General features: G+C 37.7%; 1 protein-coding gene across 9 annotated transcripts in view; it reads left to right on the top strand.

The window, feature by feature from the left end:
- The window catches only part of LOC105210060 (protein AF-10), a 44,703-nt gene that overhangs the window by 19,311 nt on the left and 5,992 nt on the right, over positions 1–19,400 (top strand). For 7 of the 9 annotated variants that reach the window (XM_029038917.2, XM_029038918.2, XM_011180785.3 and 4 more), the window contains exons 6-8: positions 14,521–15,073; positions 15,136–15,610; positions 17,183–19,397. In XM_029038917.2, coding sequence (XP_028894750.2) covers positions 14,521–15,073; positions 15,136–15,610; positions 17,183–19,397 — 3,243 coding nt within the window. Of the gene's footprint in view, positions 1–283; positions 2,091–14,520; positions 15,074–15,135; positions 15,611–17,182; positions 19,398–19,400 lie in introns of all 9 variants that reach the window. The other 2 variants (XM_054225918.1, XM_029038921.2) reach the window with 1 other exon arrangement.

Here is a 19,400-nt window from a genome sequence, read left to right as displayed (position 1 = left end):
AATTCATAATCATTGGTTATTGGTATTTTAAATATATTCTGTCAATCTGTAAATTGGTGCAACAATTGCTAAGCAAAAGCCAACGTGTTATTGAAAGCACTTAATTGTTGTTGCTATTGTAGTTAGTGATTATCATTGCTATATCAACAACGCCAAGTGTTTCGAATTTTGGGCAAAAAAATAACTCTACGCGTACGTGTCGTGATGATAATAAATAAATACAACAATAACAATTACAACGATAGCTGAAAATTATACTAATATTATTTATTTATCAACACAGCAGACAACAAAACCAACAACTCGAAAGTAATAAGACAACACAGCATAAACCTCACAGCAAAAGTTTGGAGTAGTTAAAATAGTGTTTATGAACTACAAGTTTTGTGAAGAAATCTACAAATATAAAAAAGAAATGTATAATTTATTTTAGCAAAGAAAGCTACCTACGTCAAAGTGAAGTTAACTAAAAGAAATACAAAACAAGTTAGCAATAAGTAAAGAGCACGTTGGTGTCTATGCAAAATTTATATAACAGTAACAAATGAATAAACGTTTAACTAACACAATTGCAAGCGTAAAACCAGTAAAGAAGCTTTGTAGTTAATGTGTAGCAACAAAACAATGAAATAAGTAAAGCTAATAATAAAAGAATTTCGTCTACTCTCAAGAAAGCCAAAAAACGCACACCGCAACTCTACAGGTGAGCTGTATGAGTGTTAGTGTTGAGCAGTAGAAGACGGCAAAAGTGAATTAAGCAACGGATAGCTTACGAAGCAGTCGGCTAACCACGAGCATTGCTCGAAACAGTGTAGAATGAAGAAGAGTTGAAAAAGTGTACAAGAAGAATAGCTATTTGGCTAAAAAAGTGCGACAATAAGTTAACGACCACACAAAGCATTCCCAAGAAAGGGACTGAAATACACACGTGTATACAATAATAAAATTTACAACAAATAACAAATACAATTACTTCAAAAAACCGTGTATCCAAAGCATAATTGATAGTAAAACGCTACAAAGAGTGAAGAGTAGACAACAAAAACACAAAAAAGTTGTGAATACTTGAGGTAAACAGCAAAGGAAAAAATTAAATAAAGCCAACAAAAACAACACCAAAAATCAAGCAAACACGCACAGGAAGCCAACAACGTTGGAGCAAACAAAGTTAACTCGAAGCGAGTACCACACACGCACACGCATACAAATGTACAAACATATATATTTACTGCTGTGATCCGTAAAACAAAAAGTAGCCAAAATCACGCCAAGAGCGTGTTCTACAAAGCAGCGCATCCACACGGTGTAAGCCAACAACTCAGCATCCTTCAGCCTAAACTCAAACGCGCACATGCACGCACATAGCTACCTCCGAAAATTTCTAAACCACCGATTATTTACATAAGTATATTTGTTTATTTATGTAAAACAAATTTTGTGTTGTTGTCGCATTGAAGCAAAAAGAAATAAAAAAACGAAATTAACACTTCATCAAAATGATGATGATGGATACAACTAGCGGCGAACAGGCCGGTCCACTCGATAGTCCACGAGCAGGTGATGTGCCCGCTATTGCGGCCACCTTCACAGTCGTGAAAATGGACGAAGCACACACGGAGGCAATGGATGCGGAGAGCAATAATAATCACATTGAAGTGCACGAGTATAAGGAGCATCGTAAGAGTAAGAAGAAGAAGCGCGATAAGCGTGATAAAGAACGACGTAGCGAAAAGCATCATCGACGCGAACGCGATGGTGAACGTCATCATCATCGACGTCATCGAGAGCGTGAACGTGAACGTGATGAAGCCGAACAACAACATCATAATGGTCATCATCATCATCATCATCAGCACCAGCATGCGCATCTGAATCACTCTACCTCAGCATCGTCATCGCCCTCCTCGTCGGCGTCATCGTTTTTATCAGCTACAATATCAAATGAATATATTGCCGTGTCACCCGCCTCATCATCGCCCTGCTGCAGCGTCGTGTCAGCGGTGAGCAGTAGCGCCAGCGTAGTGACGGCAACTACGGCAACGGCGTTGTCATATCCGCACAATTTGAAAATACGTTTCCTGCTTTCCGGGGTAATAATAATACAAAAAAAACAATATTTATATTTGTCTAAATATACTCGTCTATATGTAAATATAGGCATAGTGCAGTGCAGTGCTTGTAATTATGCTAAGCAGAACCAATACACGTAGTCACTTGTACCCCTACATGTTGTATACATGTGTTAGTTAGTATGTATGTAAGTGGCATTAATGCTTGTGTAACAACAATTGTTGTAAATAAATGTTTCGTATACAAGAGTTGTCGGCGCCTATCGTGTGCTAAATAAACAACAAACGTGCATTTATGTACACCTATTTATGTATCCAGTATATTTTGAGATACATATCTGCCGCTTAGGTCGTCATATTTGCTGTGCGCCTGTCAACAAATGCCGCACCGCATATAAATATGTATGACAAGTTTTACCTCTCGCTCTCGGTCGGTCGCCGCAATATGTTTGTTTGTTGGTATTATTACTTTGTCGGCGCGTTGTAGTCTTATTGCCGGTCAACGGCACCATAATCGCCTGCTTACCTCACACACCCACCACCAACACCATCACCACTACTACAACTACTACCATAAGCAACTGCGCTGCTTTGTTTCTCGCGGCAACGTCACCAATACCACCGCGCTATCACGCAATTAGTTGGCTTCGTCATCGACGCCAGCTAAGTCATAGTTGTTTTTCGTTTTATTATTTCCTTTATTATTTGAATTCCACTTTTTCATCTGTTTATTTTTCATTTGCATTCGTTTCCCACGTGCTTCGAATGTTTCCAACTACACGTTTTACAGTTTATAAACACACACTCACACACACGACGAGATTGTAGTCGAGATTTCGTTCAGCCACGAAAATCGTCTAAAAAATATTGTAATATTAATTATAAAATATTTCATGAAAGGGGTGGTTTTGTCTACTCGGTCGCCTGTCGGCTGTCGCTTGACGGCTGTCGGCAGCTGTTCCATCCTGTCGCTTTTTCGCGCTTTTTGCACTCATAAAACTTCACTTCGTTCATATCTCGCTGGGAGTGTTCCGTAGCGTAGCAAGCACGAAAGCAAGGCAGGATATCCTGTCGTGCCACACTCCTGGTACTCGTGTTCTCGCCGCTCTTTGCTTTTGGGCTTAACGTATTTTCGAAGTATCTTTTTATTGCCGCGAAAATCAAATCGTTTAGCATTATGCAAATACTTCAAATGAATGTGTAGTCTAAAGCCCAATTCTATTTATGCTTAATTGTTTGTGTAAATGTCTTGAGAATATGTCTTTTCCCTTTTCATGAAATCACAAAATGTTATTTTGTGTGTAGGTATACACCCTTTCTTTTTTGTTGTGTAATTCAATGCTACCAGTGTTTTTTTGTACGTGTTTACTTATGTCATTTAAGGATGCGCAAAATATTCCCACGTTTATTATTGGCTCTTTTATAAACGCAAGGAATTTGCTTGAAGAATTCTGCACTCACCTTGGGATACTTGATACTTGAAGTGGCAGATAAGTGTTTTTTTTCACTAGGAGAATCAGGCATACTTATTGGGATAAGCGTAAACTGTAACTCAAGACACTTAATTTCTATTTTTAAATCAATTCCATTTAATGAATATATAAAAAAAACAAATAGTTAAAGGGTTGTGGTTAAACTTCACAGCGAAAGTAAATTATTCTAAGAATCATCTGAGAATATGTAGCTTGTTGAGTTTTTTGTTGAATAAATTTTTTTTATTTTATAGCTGTTGAAAGCTAGCTACTGTATGGAAAAAGCTTACGATTAAATGTGTCTTCTAACTGCTTTTCTAATTATGTAATTGGTAAATATTCTAAATAAGTTAATTCGCATTAAAATACAATTTTTGTTTATATTTTGACGAATAATTTATCAAAGCTCACAAAGCAGTGTAAAAGCACAATTATTATCATGAAAGCACACAATTTTTATTAATTTTTTCTCTCAAACTTATTGGCAAACTTATTTTTCTCATATCTGATGAAAGCGACTATATGAAAAGTGAAAGCTTATTATTGGTTGTGTCTTCTAATAAAGCTTCTACTTTTTAATTTTTTGTCTAATTATGTAATGTATATTTTAAATTGGTTAATTAATAATTGAATCCAATTTTTGATTATAATTTGACGATTAACCAATAAAAGCTCACAAAGTAGTGTAAAAGCACAATTATTCCCATGAAAGCTCACAATTTTTGATTGAATTTTTAATACAAAATCTCTCCGAACTAATTGTGTTAAATGTTTAAGTGTTATTTAATAAAGAATAACCAATCATATACGCATACTTTCTCCAATTCAGAAAAAAATATTAGTGAAAGCTCTTAGGTTTGAGCATTTTAATTCAATAAAACGTTGAGTTTCACAATTTAAATGGAATACTTAACGAGATTGGAATGATTTTCTATAATTATAAATAATTCCAACTAATATTAAATAATAAAAAATTTCCAGTTTCGCTGCTTTGACTAATAAAGGGCCTATTGACAAAATAATGACGTCTGATTTGATTTTCCAGTGAAAAAATACTCTCAGTTATTAGCTGTGTGCTGAAATTTACTTTGTAGTTAAATCATTACGAAATCTAATTTTTTATACCTAATGTAGTGTTTAAGTAATTGCTCATGACTAATAGTTAAACAATACAGACGCATACACATCCAATAAACGGGTATTTCCCGATTGAAATACAGTAAAGCAAGCGGCAATAAAATTGCAACGCTTTAACAAACCGGCCAGCTGCACATTTATTACAAAGACTTCGTGTGTATGTTTGTACTTGTGAGCATTAACAATCGAAACCTACTTCAATTATGGTCCAAACAACTCTAAGCCTTCAAATTAAGAGTACATGCTTTTGTTTCTTTATTTCTTAAACCCGCTGGCACATTGCACTAAATTTTCGTATTATATCTGCGCTACCGCTGGGAATTAAAAAAAAAACAACAAAATGGCAGAAATTCATTATGGTGTAACACGCACACATTAGAGGTATGAGTATCCCAACTGATTTCAGATTTCATTACGCTCGAATGCGCTGAGGGCTGTCTAATGCAGCGTGTTTTTACCACATTGGGAATCTGCTTATGCTTTCATTATTTGTTATTTATGTCTTCAAATCAGCTTTAACCTTTATTTTTTTTCTGCACTTTCGGTAGCAACCACAACTACATGCCATTTACCTAATACACATTAGTTTAGATAAGAACACTTGCAACACCTGCTCTACGAGTGCCAATGTGCCACATGTCTTTAACGCTCAGATCCGACAGTTGCATTGCGCTGCTCGGACACGTCATTTACGCAATTGTTTAACTCCACCTGTTTTTATTATTTTCCGGATTCTCCTGCTATTTCTGTTCGATTATCCGGGAGGAGAACTTGTCTTTTCTCCACAAATTACCGCCACTTTCTAGGCTATAATCTTTAAGATAAATTTGCTGTTGTTTTTCATGCGGGCTAAAGGCAGACAGCATAAGGGTTGCTGAGGGCCCCCTTTTTTTGAAATATCTGAATTTCGGTTTGGCCCGCAGCCACCAGCTGCATGCTGTCAACAATTGATCGACATGTTCCGTAGGTGAATGGCGGACAATATAAGGACAGCTGTTTAGTCAAGCGACTGTTTTCTTCCGATTTTATTTTTTCAGTGGTTACCTTAGTTTTTTATGCCACACATACATACAGATGTGTGTACATAAATTGTACTCGTACATATGTATGTATGTAGTCGTTTCCATGTCTTCCGCTTCTTGCCACATTTACCTTGTTGTATGATTTTTTGTTTTACTTTAATTTGGGTCTTACATTGCTTCTTCAAATTTCGGATTTTCCTTGTTTACTTCTTTACTTTGCTGTGCTCATTGTTGTTGTTACACATCTCTTTTATGGCACTGGCAGCTGCACACTCGTATACAGCTGTTTGCTTGCAGCTATCTCAAAGATATGCTCCTCAGTCGGGATTAACCTTCATCAAACTCTCAAATAATTTAGTGAAACAGCTTACCTCATGTTCGGTGCTCTGGCATGTTGTGCTGTCGATCATTTTTCATTCTCCGCTCATCGCTTATTTTGATATTTTTTAAGCAACTTTTTATGTCCTTTAAGTAAGATTGATACATACTTTATTACACATCCAGCAAGCAGGTATGGAAACGTGTTGTCAAAGTGTACATTGCTTACAGGGTTTGGAAATCGAACATACAGAATACCTACCCCAATCTTTTACAGCATACACTTACATATCCAATATGGATCCTCGCTTATCCTTTTGTCACATCTCGGCTGTATGCGCTCACGGAAATCCGATATGAAATTTATTGTTTTCCCAGCAAAATTCGCACTCATACCCACATTACAGCATGTTGCATTCGCTGCTTTCGAATTCTATATTTATACGGTCTTTCATAATTATTCACCCTTTACGAGTACTTTGCTTTTTTTTATTGGTCTGTTTGTAGAGTTGAGTGTTGCAAACTTTCTGTCTAGTCTACATAATATCATATTATGCATATTCTTTACATTTGTTTTTGTTTTTTTGTATCGCTAAACGCGCACGTACACTTATAATGCTATGGTTTATTAAATTACAAACCGTTCCCGGAAAAACCACCCCTTTTGACGTTAAACAACCACCCCTGCCATTACTACATACATATTAGCAATTTATCACACTATTTATAATTGAATATACTCGCTACTCGAACTGGAACTTTATTTAATCGCCCCAAAAGACATCAGCTGCTAGCCAATTCAGGCATACACTCGTATTCCCTCGTGTACTTGTGCATCTAAACCAAAAATTTCAATTGTTTTTCTGATAGAATTATTTTTCAGCGCTTCTGTTATCGATTTATGCTTGTGCATATGCCATATTTCAGTGACAATTTATGCAACAGCTGTTGAATATAGCCAGCGAACTATCGCAGGCATTAACAGGAGCAGGAGCAACTCGTCAGTTTTGTTTTTTTTTCACATCGCCTTTTGAGCTTATCTGCAATCGATAAATTTCATTTGACAACCTATTACTGGCATTTCGTTGCAAATTTACAAGCATATTGCATGTAAAGTGCATATTATTGAAAGAATAAGCCTTGAAAGTAACGATTTTATATATCGTATGCGTTATTTGAGCTTTAAGGAATCTTGCTATTTTCTCTGCTATGCTCCCTTGGCGCAAAATTTACGTGTGAAAGCAATAATAAATGTATCCAGTTGTTTTGAATATCAATGAGTGTTAATAAAGTGGTATAAACTCGTTCCATTTTATCTACTTTTGTTTTATGCCAGTTGCTTATGGCCTAAACAAACTTAAATTTTTACAACAGTAAACGAATGTATCATATATTAAAATATTACTACGGACATAAGTCATGTTAAGAACCGCAAAACAATGTATTACACCAATAACCGTTATTGAAGGTCATGAGTCATAGATATGTATAATATATATTTTTTTTCTGATGTTAACCATTTCTAAGCGGTTGTGCTCAGAGGTACGGTCAAAGGTTAGAACACATACATACATAAAAATGTGTCAAATTTTGTTTTAAGATTAACATTACTCTAAAAAAATTGTGGCTGGATTAAATGTGTGAATATAGATGTAATGATTCACGACATATGTGTCAATATAAATATCATCTAGATTATTTGTGCTGCCGCTAAAATCACCAAATATTATCTAATTTATCACAAAGATAGCATATTTTGCAGCATAAAATTAATATTGACAGCATTGAAACGTGACCAGATAAGTTCCTAATGAAATACATACATATATGTATATTATATATTACTCTACTTACTGTACAAGATATTTGTAAGCGCAATGTGCTTGTTATCAGTAAAAAAATCTCTTGAATGCATACAAACATATATAAATACAAAATATACAATAAAACAAGTAAGGAAGGGCTAAGTTCGGGTGTAACCGAACATTTTATACTCTCGCAATTTATTTATTTAACTTTATTTATATTATATAATACACAATTTGAAAGTTGGAAACCATAATATTAGGTTAGAAGCACCGAGGTCCTCGTGTTCGATATATGGGGCCTTAAAAACCTATGGTCCGATTTCGGCGATTTTTAGAATGGGGCTGCCACACTATAAACATAGTATTTGTGCAAAGTTTTGCACGGATTGAGATCGTCTTCAAAGCTCTGGTATATAGGAAGTAGGCGTGGTTGTGAAGCGATTTAGCCTATTTTCATTGGGATGTAAGGAAACTATTACAAACCAAGTTTCATTGAAATCGGTCGAGTAGTTCCTGAGATATGGTTTTTGACCCATAAGTGGGCGATGCCACGCCCATTTTCCATTTTGTAAAAAATCGGAGTGCAGCTTCCATCTGCCATTTCTTATGTGAAATTTTGTGTTTCTGACGTTTTTCGTTAAAGAGTTAACCCACTTTTAGTAATTTTCAACCTAACCTTTGTATGGGTGGTGGGCGTGGTTATTATCCGATTTCTTTCGTTTTTGGACTGTATTAAGAAGTGGCTAAAAAAAAAGAATGCAGAAAGTTTGGTTTATATATCTCTATTGCTTTCCAAGATATGTACAAAAAACTTATTTGGGGGCGGGACCACGCCCACCTCCCCAAAAAAATTACATCCAAATATGCCCCTTCATACCAAATTTTATTTCCATAGCTTTATTTATGGCTTAGTTATGGCACATTATGTGTTTTCGGTTTTCGCCATTTTGTGGGCGTGGCAGTGGTCCGATTCTGCTCATCGAAAGCAACCTTTCTATGGTGCCAAGAAATAAGTGTGCCAAGTTTCATTAAGATATCTTAATTTTTACTCAAGTTACAGCTTGCACAGACGGACGGACAGACAGACATTCGGATTTGAACTCCACTTTTTACCCTGATCACTTTGGTATATATAACCCTATATCTAACTCGTTTAGTTTTGGGTGTTACAAACAACCGTTATGTGAACAAAACTATAATACTCTCTTAGCAACTTTGTTTCGAGAGTATAAAAATCATATCTAGAAACATACATACATACGAATGTGTGAAATATGTTACTGATATCTCACTCTTAGCCACTTTTTTATTAGTTTCTCATTTGACTGCTTTATCATTGTCGTCATTTAAAACTGTGATTGTTAAAAATAAAAACAAAAGTGTATGTCTATTTCTAAAAAACTGTCTCATAAGCAAACGCTTTCTTGCTATCAGCAATAAAAAATGTTCAAGTATATAACAGATGAACATCAGTGTGTATTTATACTACTACTTGACTAACTGCTACTTGACTATAAACACAAGTAAGTGATTCACTAAATTTCATTTGCATACATACATATACATAGTATGTAGATTAAAGCTGCACTCGTGATAACATGTGCTCAAAGTTATTAATTTTCTCACATTCTAGTTATGGCATGATGATTTTCCGGTAAATTCCACAATCCCACGCTGCGGTTTAAGTACATTGCATGTCGAGTTGGTTTATTTGGTTTTGTGGGTTTTACATAGTAAAAAACATTATTATTCAATATACGATTATATGTGGTCAGTGCACAAGTCAGCTTTTTAATCGCCTAATTAAATTGCGTATTAACTATTTTAACTTTTTAAGCCAAAATTACATGAACGTTAAATATTCAACTCTATTTCAAAATTCATCTTAGTTGAAGAAATTCCGTATATTTAAACCTATTTTTGCCAAATATAATTATTTATCTTTTATTATATTGTGCACAGTTGGCAACTCTGCTACAAAATATGCTTAGTAGAAAAATTTGGAATAGTTTCTGCAAGGTTTTCTTAAACTTCACATGTTCTGCATTTACATTTGTATTTTATAATATTTTCTGCTTCATTCGTATACGTTGGTTGGCAACTCCATGCCAAATACCAAATTAAAATAGAAGCCTAACGCATTTAGTTCAATTTTACTTGAAATTTGTCTTGTCGCGCAAATATTCAACAGAACATTCAATTCACTGGAGCAAATGAGCAAAAGCTTACAGACATTTTAACTGAAAAATAATCTTCGTTTCCATTTCAAAAATCGTATTTTGACATTACTCAGTATAATACAAAAGAATAATTCGCAATTTATCTTCTTAAAAAGTATAAATTCACTGGTCGCGTGCTTTCAGCGATTTCGTTGGCATGCCATTAAATCTTTGCCTGATGCACTTAAAGCTTTCCACAATAACTTCCTTTTCCTTGCATGTGCTTAAAATGTAAAAAATAAAGAATTAAGGAAGTTGTTAACATGACCTTTTAGTCAACTATTTAATTAGACTTAAAGGCTTATGACCCTTCAAATTGTACGTAAAAGCCAGCTTGTATAATAAGCTTTTAAATGTCTACCAACTGCAAATAACAACAAACACCAAGCTAAGTATGTTAACAAGTCGCGTGTTGTGGAGTAAGTGAGTAACCATTTGGCGGCTCTTCATAAAAAGGGTGACTCGTGTGTCCAACGACAACGCGCGCCGCATTGCTCATCGTCTCTTTTGAAAAACCAAAATGTGCAAATGTTTGAAGTTTCCTTTGGTTCCTTGCATTATCGCATGCCGCCGGTCGCCTGCCATGCCCCCAACCCTCAAACGCTGTGCTGGTGCTGGCGCGCTTAAACTCGTGACTCCACACGAAGCACAAGCGCGCATTGACCAACTCAAGCGCGGACCATTGTCCATGGTGAAGTTGTCACTGACCGACAGTTGGCGGTTTTCTTTCAATTTTGGTCAACGGCATATGCCGTGTGGCAACAATAACAACTTTAGCTGTAAGCATGCGTGCGTCTACATGTCGTTGTTTGTGGCGCGTTGAGCGCCAACGAATATGCATGTGCCACACATTAGTCGCCAGTAAGCATTTGCAAATTTCCAATGGGGTTGCTGTTGCAGTCTCGTTTAAGTGGGCACTCGCTTGCCTGTGGCTCTGGGTTATTATCCTTTAATGTACACCGACTGTGAATTGTTTGGAAAAATATATATATATATGTATGCATGAAGGGGAGGGTAAGAATGTGTAGCGCTTCCTGCTGTTGCTAAACCTTTTATTGGCTCGCAAATTCACTTATGCACTTATTTGATTATGCTTGCTGTGCACTGTTCTTTATTTATACGAGTATAGATTTTTTTCCAACTCACATTCTTGCCACAAAGTTGAAAATGAACGCAAATGGCGCAATTCGTGCTCTTCTTTTTGGCAAAATTTGCTTTCTTTAATGGTTTCATCTAATTTTAAACAATTACGAACCTCACATGTTGCCGTTGCCATTGCCATTGCCTGTTGTTGCACATGTTGCCGCTGTTGCGGTTGATGTCCATCTTTTATTGCCATTAGCATGGCTTCCTTGCTCCAATTGCTACGTTGTGGCTTCTTCTACTGGATATTGAAATTCTTTTGCATCTGTTGTGTTCTTTTGTCTGCTCAATGCGGTTTGCAAATTGTCATCATTTGCAATGCACATTCACATTTCTCATTTCCTCATCGTCGCCATGATGCATGCAACATTGGCAACATTTGTTGCTCATTTACCTTAGGGAGCGAAATATTGACATGCCCATTTGTTGCTTCTTGTTTTCGTGCCACATGTGTCTGCTTACACACATAAATATTTAATTGGGCTGAAAATTTCACAATTTTAAAATACACTCCCTTCTGCATTTAAAATCCGATTACCTCGTCGTAGTCCTTGGAGATTGTAAGACGAGACAATCGGGCGTGCAAACGATGACACATGTCCGCATGTATACACCACAGCCAAACATATTCATTTGCATATAAAAAAGTCAAGTGTCGTTAATGGTTTTGTAAATGTGGCATGTGGCAATTCTCGCACATCCCTTAATGGTGGCATGTTGAGGAAGTGCTTGATCACCCATAACATTTATGCAAAAGATAAAAGGAATTATGTTCTAAGATTTCGATTAAACTATTTAATTAAAATGTTTGATATGAGCACTTTGTAACGTGTTAACGGTTAATCAGAGACCAAAGTTTCGTTTTATACAAATTGGTTGCTAATAATTACCGGAAATGCGTAACTTAAACACTTTCATAACTGTTTTTACGACTGTTGGAGGTATATGACCAAGGTTGTGGTTGCTGTTATTGTAAGCTGAAATGACCCAGGTCTAATATATTATATCAGAATAGAACAGAATTCCATTCGAAATCATTTTTAGGGAGAGAGAGTGTGAAGGCGAAGTTTGAAAAATATTAATTAAAGTCGTTCTAAATTGTTTTTCATTCTATTCAATTTATTATTTTACATTGATTTTTGTACTTTTGGCCAAATCTCGCTCTGCAATTTGTGTTGTGTGACCTGATACACCACAAACCGAAAGTGCCAACATGTCAAGCTACTTCCTCATGCCAAAAATACTATACCGAAAACTATTTGAAAAAATAAAACCATACAACTAATTTAATTTTTTTTTCCGCTGTGTACCGCTTTTGTGTTACTCTATATTTAATGTCTTGACAAACTCCATACAATTTCAATATTGCCTCCAACAATGTAATTTTATTTTTCATGCCACAAAGTGCCATTTTCTTTGCCACATTTAGCCACAATACGATTTATGTTTGTGTTTGTCTGTCTTCACACGTCTTGGACGCGCATTCTCACTGCATGTGTGCTTTATCGCCACTGCATTGTTTGCTCTTTGCATTTGGCTTACACGCGGCCTATGTAAACTTCCTGTGTGCATGAGCAATTGTTGTTAATAATGCCCATGTAAGTTTCTAAATTGATTTAAATGTATTTGTCTTGTGTGTTTTCCTGCATAGTTTTTGCTGCAATAATCTTGCTGCTTTTACCACATGTCTGCAGATCTGACGCTAAGCAAATGAATGCTAGATATGCATATATGTATGCAGCTTGTACCGATCGCCTTCCGTCAGTCAATTTCAGTATTTTCCGCTTAAACATGCATACATACTGATGTAAATCTATACATATCTATTCTATTAGCTGTTTTGTTTCAACAATCTGTCAGTCAGACACGCACTGACTTTTTCCAATACTGTCAGTACGTCACTCAAATGTTGGACTACACACAGTTTTTGCCTGCTGTCGCCTACAGCCAATTCTACATACATACATTTGTACTTAAATTCGAACGTTTATGAAGCCTAGAACTTAAATATTGCACGAGTCTTACCTCTAAAACGTGTGTAATGGCATAAGCAAAGAGTGTCAATATAAAAGTTTAAAACAGCAAAGCACAAAGAAAACATGGCTAAGTATGTCTTTATATGCCTACCTCACACCTGTAGAAGTGTCGTTGTGCTCGAATCTCTCATTGTTTACCAGACATTTAGGTAACCTAACAAGACCAGTGTTGTAATTTCGTTGTAATTGCAACAAAGCTAATTTCTGCTGTTTTTCAAACATTTTATAAAAATTAAGATAAACCATTGAAACATAGTTAACTTGACCTACACGGTAGGCCTTATCAAACGCAAGCTCCACACAAAATCCACCAACCATAATGTAGTATCCTATATGTATAGGAATTCTATATAAGAATCTTTATTCTTCGTTTCCTCTTTATATCTCTCATTTCTCGACACTCCTACGCCACTTTGTCACATGCATCACGTTTTCAAAATGTTTACGGTTCTTATATCACACAACAACATTATATTATGTACACCAAAGGCGGCCCGTTGGCTTTTCTACACATTTCCTATTTTCATAATATGTGTCTGTATAATTTTTTATGCTCTTCCTTATTTGTGTATCTGAAATTTGTTGGATTTACTGTCAATTCCACGCACTTCCATTTATTTAATAAAAGCGACTGGAATTGGAACTGCAGTGAGAGCAAGAGGCGAGAGCGATAAAGAGTGTCGAAATGAGACGCCAGGTGGAGAGCTAGAGACAAGAGTTCACGGTAACATATGTTTGCACCATGCATTGTAGGCATACATTCGCAGCAACAACACTGATTTGTTGCTTTTGTTGACTGCATTTGCAGCGGAAATGGTAAAATAGCAGCTAGCAACAACAAATAGCAACAATAAATGTTTATGATTCTTTTTACGGTATTTGCTGCCACAAATGTATGTACACTACTTGGGAACTGTGCAACCAGGCACTCAGCGAGCAATTTGAGTAACTAAGAAGCCATGCGTGATGGTTATGTGAGCCCAGCAACATTGTTGTTTTTATAGCACATAATTGCTGCAACAAAACTTAGATAAATGAATAGCATGTGCTCTCATTAATTTTCACCATTTAAATTTGTAAAATAACATATTTCATTAAAGGTATTACTGCAATAGCTAAGTGTGTCTGAGAATTTATGGGAAGCAGGTCTTCCTCTTGTAGAAAAAATTGTAATTCTTTCGAAGAAAATTTTCGCAGAATTTGTTTACTTGAAGTTGACATTTTTAGCATAGATGCAAATTGCAATTCCCAATCGTAACAATATTAAAAATAAATCGTTTTCATTTCTATTTACAGCAAAAAACCGAACTAAGTCCACCCGCACATCAAACACACAGCAGCGATGCGAATAGCACGCAAAGCGGCAGCAATGGCGCTGGCAACAGCAGCCACAACCCGGCCTCATCAGGTACAACATCCGCTTCAATATCCGCCTCAATCGCCTCCTCATCGGCGGCATCAACACTCTCCACCACCACCGCCTCGCACAAATACACAATGTCGTCGGATGTTAAAAGTGGTGGTGGTAGTGGCGCAACCAATTTGAGCACCAGCAATGTCATCTCGTCGGCGTCGAATGCGCATAAATCCAATGCCGCTGGCAGCACAAATAGTAACAACAACAGCGTTAGCAATTCAAATGCCCAAAGTTACGCGAGCGCCAAGGAGCAGCATCATCGCGATGATCGTTACACAACCCAAGCGCAAGCGAATAACGCTGCGAATGCCGCTGGCAATGCAGCGAATGCGGCGGCCAATGCGCCCAGCCTATACGTCTCTGTGCCACTCTCCACCGCCAATGTACCTGGAATCAATCTGCCAACAAGTAGCGCAACAGGTGGTGCCACAGGTAAGGGCACGTGCCAAAACAGTATAGACATTTATCTAATCATTTTCCACTTCTCCGTACAGATCACCATGCTCCACCCTCGCAATCAACGCGCGCTGCCGCAGCAGCTATAAGTCAGCAGCAACAACAACAACAGAGTGGTACTACAACAATTAATATGTCTGGAGGTGGCACGTCGGGCGCGCATGCCACTGCCACATCAACACCACTTGGCGGTGCTGGAGTGGGTGGTGGACCGCTGGAGCGACAATCACCGCGCATTCACCATCAACCGCCGGCACTTTCTGAACATCATAGTAATAGTAACAGCAGTTATTTTGCTAGCACGGCCAGTGGCCTGCCAACAGCGGCGCATAGTAGTGTCATACATCAAAGCGGTAAATCGCCATCGGGTAATATGCTGTTGAGCGCAAGCAGTAATCCCAATCTGATGGCCACTACAACGGAGACTGGCAACTTGAAAATCAGTTATGAAAAGCAAACAACGCGTGTCAGTCAGCTGCAAGAGCAGGAAACAGCACCAGTGCGTAGGAGCAGGTGAGTGCAAATCGTATAAAAAATTAGAATTTTTTTGTTGCTGTGCTACCATATTAGAACACATGAAACACTCATAAACAAGAGCACTTCACCAACCACAAGTTGTTTTGCATGCCTCTCTAGTAATATACTACACAAAAGACCAAAAACAATTTGAAACTACTTTGTAGCACTTTGTTTAGCTAACACAGATTTATTTTTTTTTTATTTATTATTAATTTTTTGTTTTACTAATATTATTAAAATTCTAAATTAATTGTTTATTTTGTACTAATATCAATTAAAATTAGAGTTTATTCTTTAACTTATTTTCAACTCAGTTACTTTCTTGATTACCTAAGTTATTTGCTTTTGCTGCTGTTGTTGTTAATGCCCAACTTCGAAACCCGTCAACCATGTGTGATAATTATTACTGTACACATCACAAATGCCGTGTAACTCAAATGTGACTTAAAAATTGCGTAAAATTGGATCCAGAAATGCATTTTTTAAAGAAGATCGTTCTACAAAAAATTGCTGTAAATTTGCTTAGACACCTTCAATGATTTTTTCATTGGAATCGACAAAAATGAGATGCCAGTATATTTAACAAAATAATCTATCATTTTATAAAGCAATATTTTGAATGTAGACCTACTAAACTGAATAACGAACTAAACCGTATGGAAAGAAAAACAAAAACAAAAAAGTATGTTGAAATACTTTTTTGCAGGAATCGGAAAAAATATTATGGCATTTATTTTAGCTGCGTAGTTTCAAGTTAAAAAAAAAGCGATTACATTTTATTCAGATTTCAAATAGTTCTACTCTGAAAGTATGACCATTTTACCGTAATGAAGTCTAATACAAGCAACTGCATACTCAAAACCTCAGTTGTGTACATATTATGAGTGCTTTTTTTTAATTTTTTTCGATAATTTTAAATTTTTTTGTCCAATATTAACCACACACAAATACATGTAAATATACAACTCAAGCTCAATTTACATACAAACACAAATCCTTGGTAAGGCGTAATTGGAATTTTCAAATTCAAGCAATATTTAGATTTCCTAATTTAGTTATTATTAAATATATTCAAGAATATACATACATACATCGTATAATTTGTAATAAAGTAAAAAATCAAAGAATCAAAGAATAGCTACAAACCATTCAAAAAGGATTTTTGGATACAATCAATACATACGTAAACCCATAAATATATCTATTGAGCTATAACTCGTAATTAAACAATACAAAATATTTATTGCAATTCAGCACACGCATTCAACCGCCACACACACACACACCTACATAACTATACCAAAGACAAAAAGCGTTTAACACACATTTAAAGTGAATACTGAAGAATGTCAATATTTTTTCTCTGCTTTTTTCTAATTTTTCTCGCAAATCAAAATCAAAAAATAAAAACTTAATGCAAAATGAAATTTTTATACAAAAAATCACCATTCACGCATTGCAATACAATGGCTGTATGCACTCACCTTTCTCCAAACAAACGAAAAACAACATCGTACAACGTAAAAAACAATAAAAACTACCAATCTGCTGGTTGCTGTGTAACAGATCGCGTTCCGGTGAGAATAGTATGCAAGCGTTGCAAGCGCAACAACTACAACAACACCATCAACAGCAGCAACAACAACAGCAACAGAGTGGCCAATCACAGCAGCAGCAGCAACAAGCGTTGGCAACACAAAAAACAAATTCTCGTTCCGGCAAGAAAAGGGCAGCCGCTGCCGCAGCAGCAGCCGCAGCCGCCGCCGCTTTGGGTGGTAACAAAAATCGCGATTCTCCCGTCGAAAAGCTAACGAAGTCATCACCATCACCAATACAACAACATTTTCGCAATGAATTAGCCACACCAACACCACCACCAAACGCACCCTCACCACTCTCCCTGCCGCCACCTAGCGCTTCAACACCGACACCAACACCCACACCTACTCATACACCCTCACCATCGCCGGTTGTGATGTTGCAAGCTAACAGTAACAGCAATGCATCCAATACCGCATCACCCACAAGACAAAAGAATGTGAGCGGCAATGGTGGCAACGAAATTAACGGCACCGGGAATGTCAATCACATTGGAGGAAATAACAATGGTGGCGGTGTCGGCAGCACATCAACAAATATGGTTGCGACGAATCTTACGTTGGCCGGCGCAACATCCGGCTCTGCGCTAACATCCGCGTCATCGTCTTTCGTCAGTCATGATTGTGACAATACCATGGGTACCACCGCCAAATCGGGTAACAACAACAGTGAAGTGGTTAATCTTAGCGCAAACCAAGGCGCTGTAAATAATGCTAGACGTGGTGGTGGTGGTGGCAATGGTATAAGTACTGCAATAGATGGTAGCAATATGGGCGCCACTGGAGCGGGTTTGTCTGGAAAGAACGCAAACGATGCGCCGTTGGTCGCCACCAATCTAAGTGGCAAACCACTGAATAAGAAATTGTTACGTGCTCAACAAACGCTCTATCAGCAACAGCTGGCAGCGCAACAACAACAGCAGCAGCAACAGCAACAACAACAAAAACGTTCTCCTGACCACAAAAACAGTGGCGGTAGAAATGCAAACCCCACCACTAGCGCACCGGCCGTCACTTCCTCTACTTCCTCCTCCTCCTCAGTCGGTTCCCCTTCCTCTAGCACGAACAGAGTTTCGCCTGCTAAAGCTTTAACTAACATAGCGAACTCTAATCTTAATTGCAATCCTTCCACTGCTTCTCCTTCAAATAACACTGCAGCAACAACTGCTTTTACTAACTCAACCACTAGCAACAATTTAAATAACAGTAGCAATAACACTAATAATAACGGCAATAGTAATAGCAATAGCGCCACTAACACAAATCAGCTGCAAACGCAACAGCATCAGCAACAACAACAATCAGCGCAACAGCAACAGCAACAACAAAGCAATGTTGCTGCTGCTAGCGACAACAATAATGATATCATTGAAATTATGCAATTAACCCCAACCAACTCTTCTACTTCTTCAACGCTAACTCATCATCAACATCATGCCCCGCATCATCCATCGCAATCAAAAACATTGCAATCCCCCGCAAACATTACAACAACATCAACAACCACATCGGCTGGTATTCACCACAGAACGCCAGACAGCGGCATCTACTCCTCCTCGTCCTTTGTGGCGAACAGCAGCACCGTCTCGAATGCGTCCTCGAGCAGCAGTAGCAGTAGCGGAGGTTGCGGTGGCTTAAAATTCAACTATGAACCACAATCCGTCGGAATCGGTACACCACCTGGCATCGATTCGTCGGCAGCGCATTTACTCACCGCCGTCACAACTGCGACAGCGTCGTTAACAGCAATGGCGGCCAATATCACAACAACCACCTCCACCACAGCCATCAAAGACTCACCGCCCAGCTCACCAGGTTCGGAAATGGGTGCTGTTGCAGCTGCGCCACGTAAACGCGGACGCAAAGCTAAAGATCCACTTGCAAATGCCAATGAGGCGAAGGTTGATGTGAAAGTATTTCAGAACGGTGGTCATGTTATAGGTGCCACGCCCACAACCGCCGCTTTAACAAATGTGGCGAATAGTGCGCCGTCAGGTGTGCCCACCAGCGGTGCCTCGTTGCATACCGCTGCCCATATGCTAGGCAATCAACTCAATCCGAATAGCAATGTGGCACAGAAGCTCTCCGATCAACTGCACATGGAAATACAGGATCACAGCATCTACACCGCGGATGCTGTAACACCGCAATTTGTAGGCGTACCCTTCCCAGGCAAATCAACGGTA

Source organism: Zeugodacus cucurbitae, chromosome 2 (assembly GCF_028554725.1).
Source record: "Zeugodacus cucurbitae isolate PBARC_wt_2022May chromosome 2, idZeuCucr1.2, whole genome shotgun sequence".
NCBI classification, from domain to species: Eukaryota; Metazoa; Arthropoda; class Insecta; order Diptera; family Tephritidae; genus Zeugodacus; species Zeugodacus cucurbitae.
Note: the sequence above shows the minus strand (reverse complement) of the source record. Positions and strands in the feature narration are given on the sequence as shown.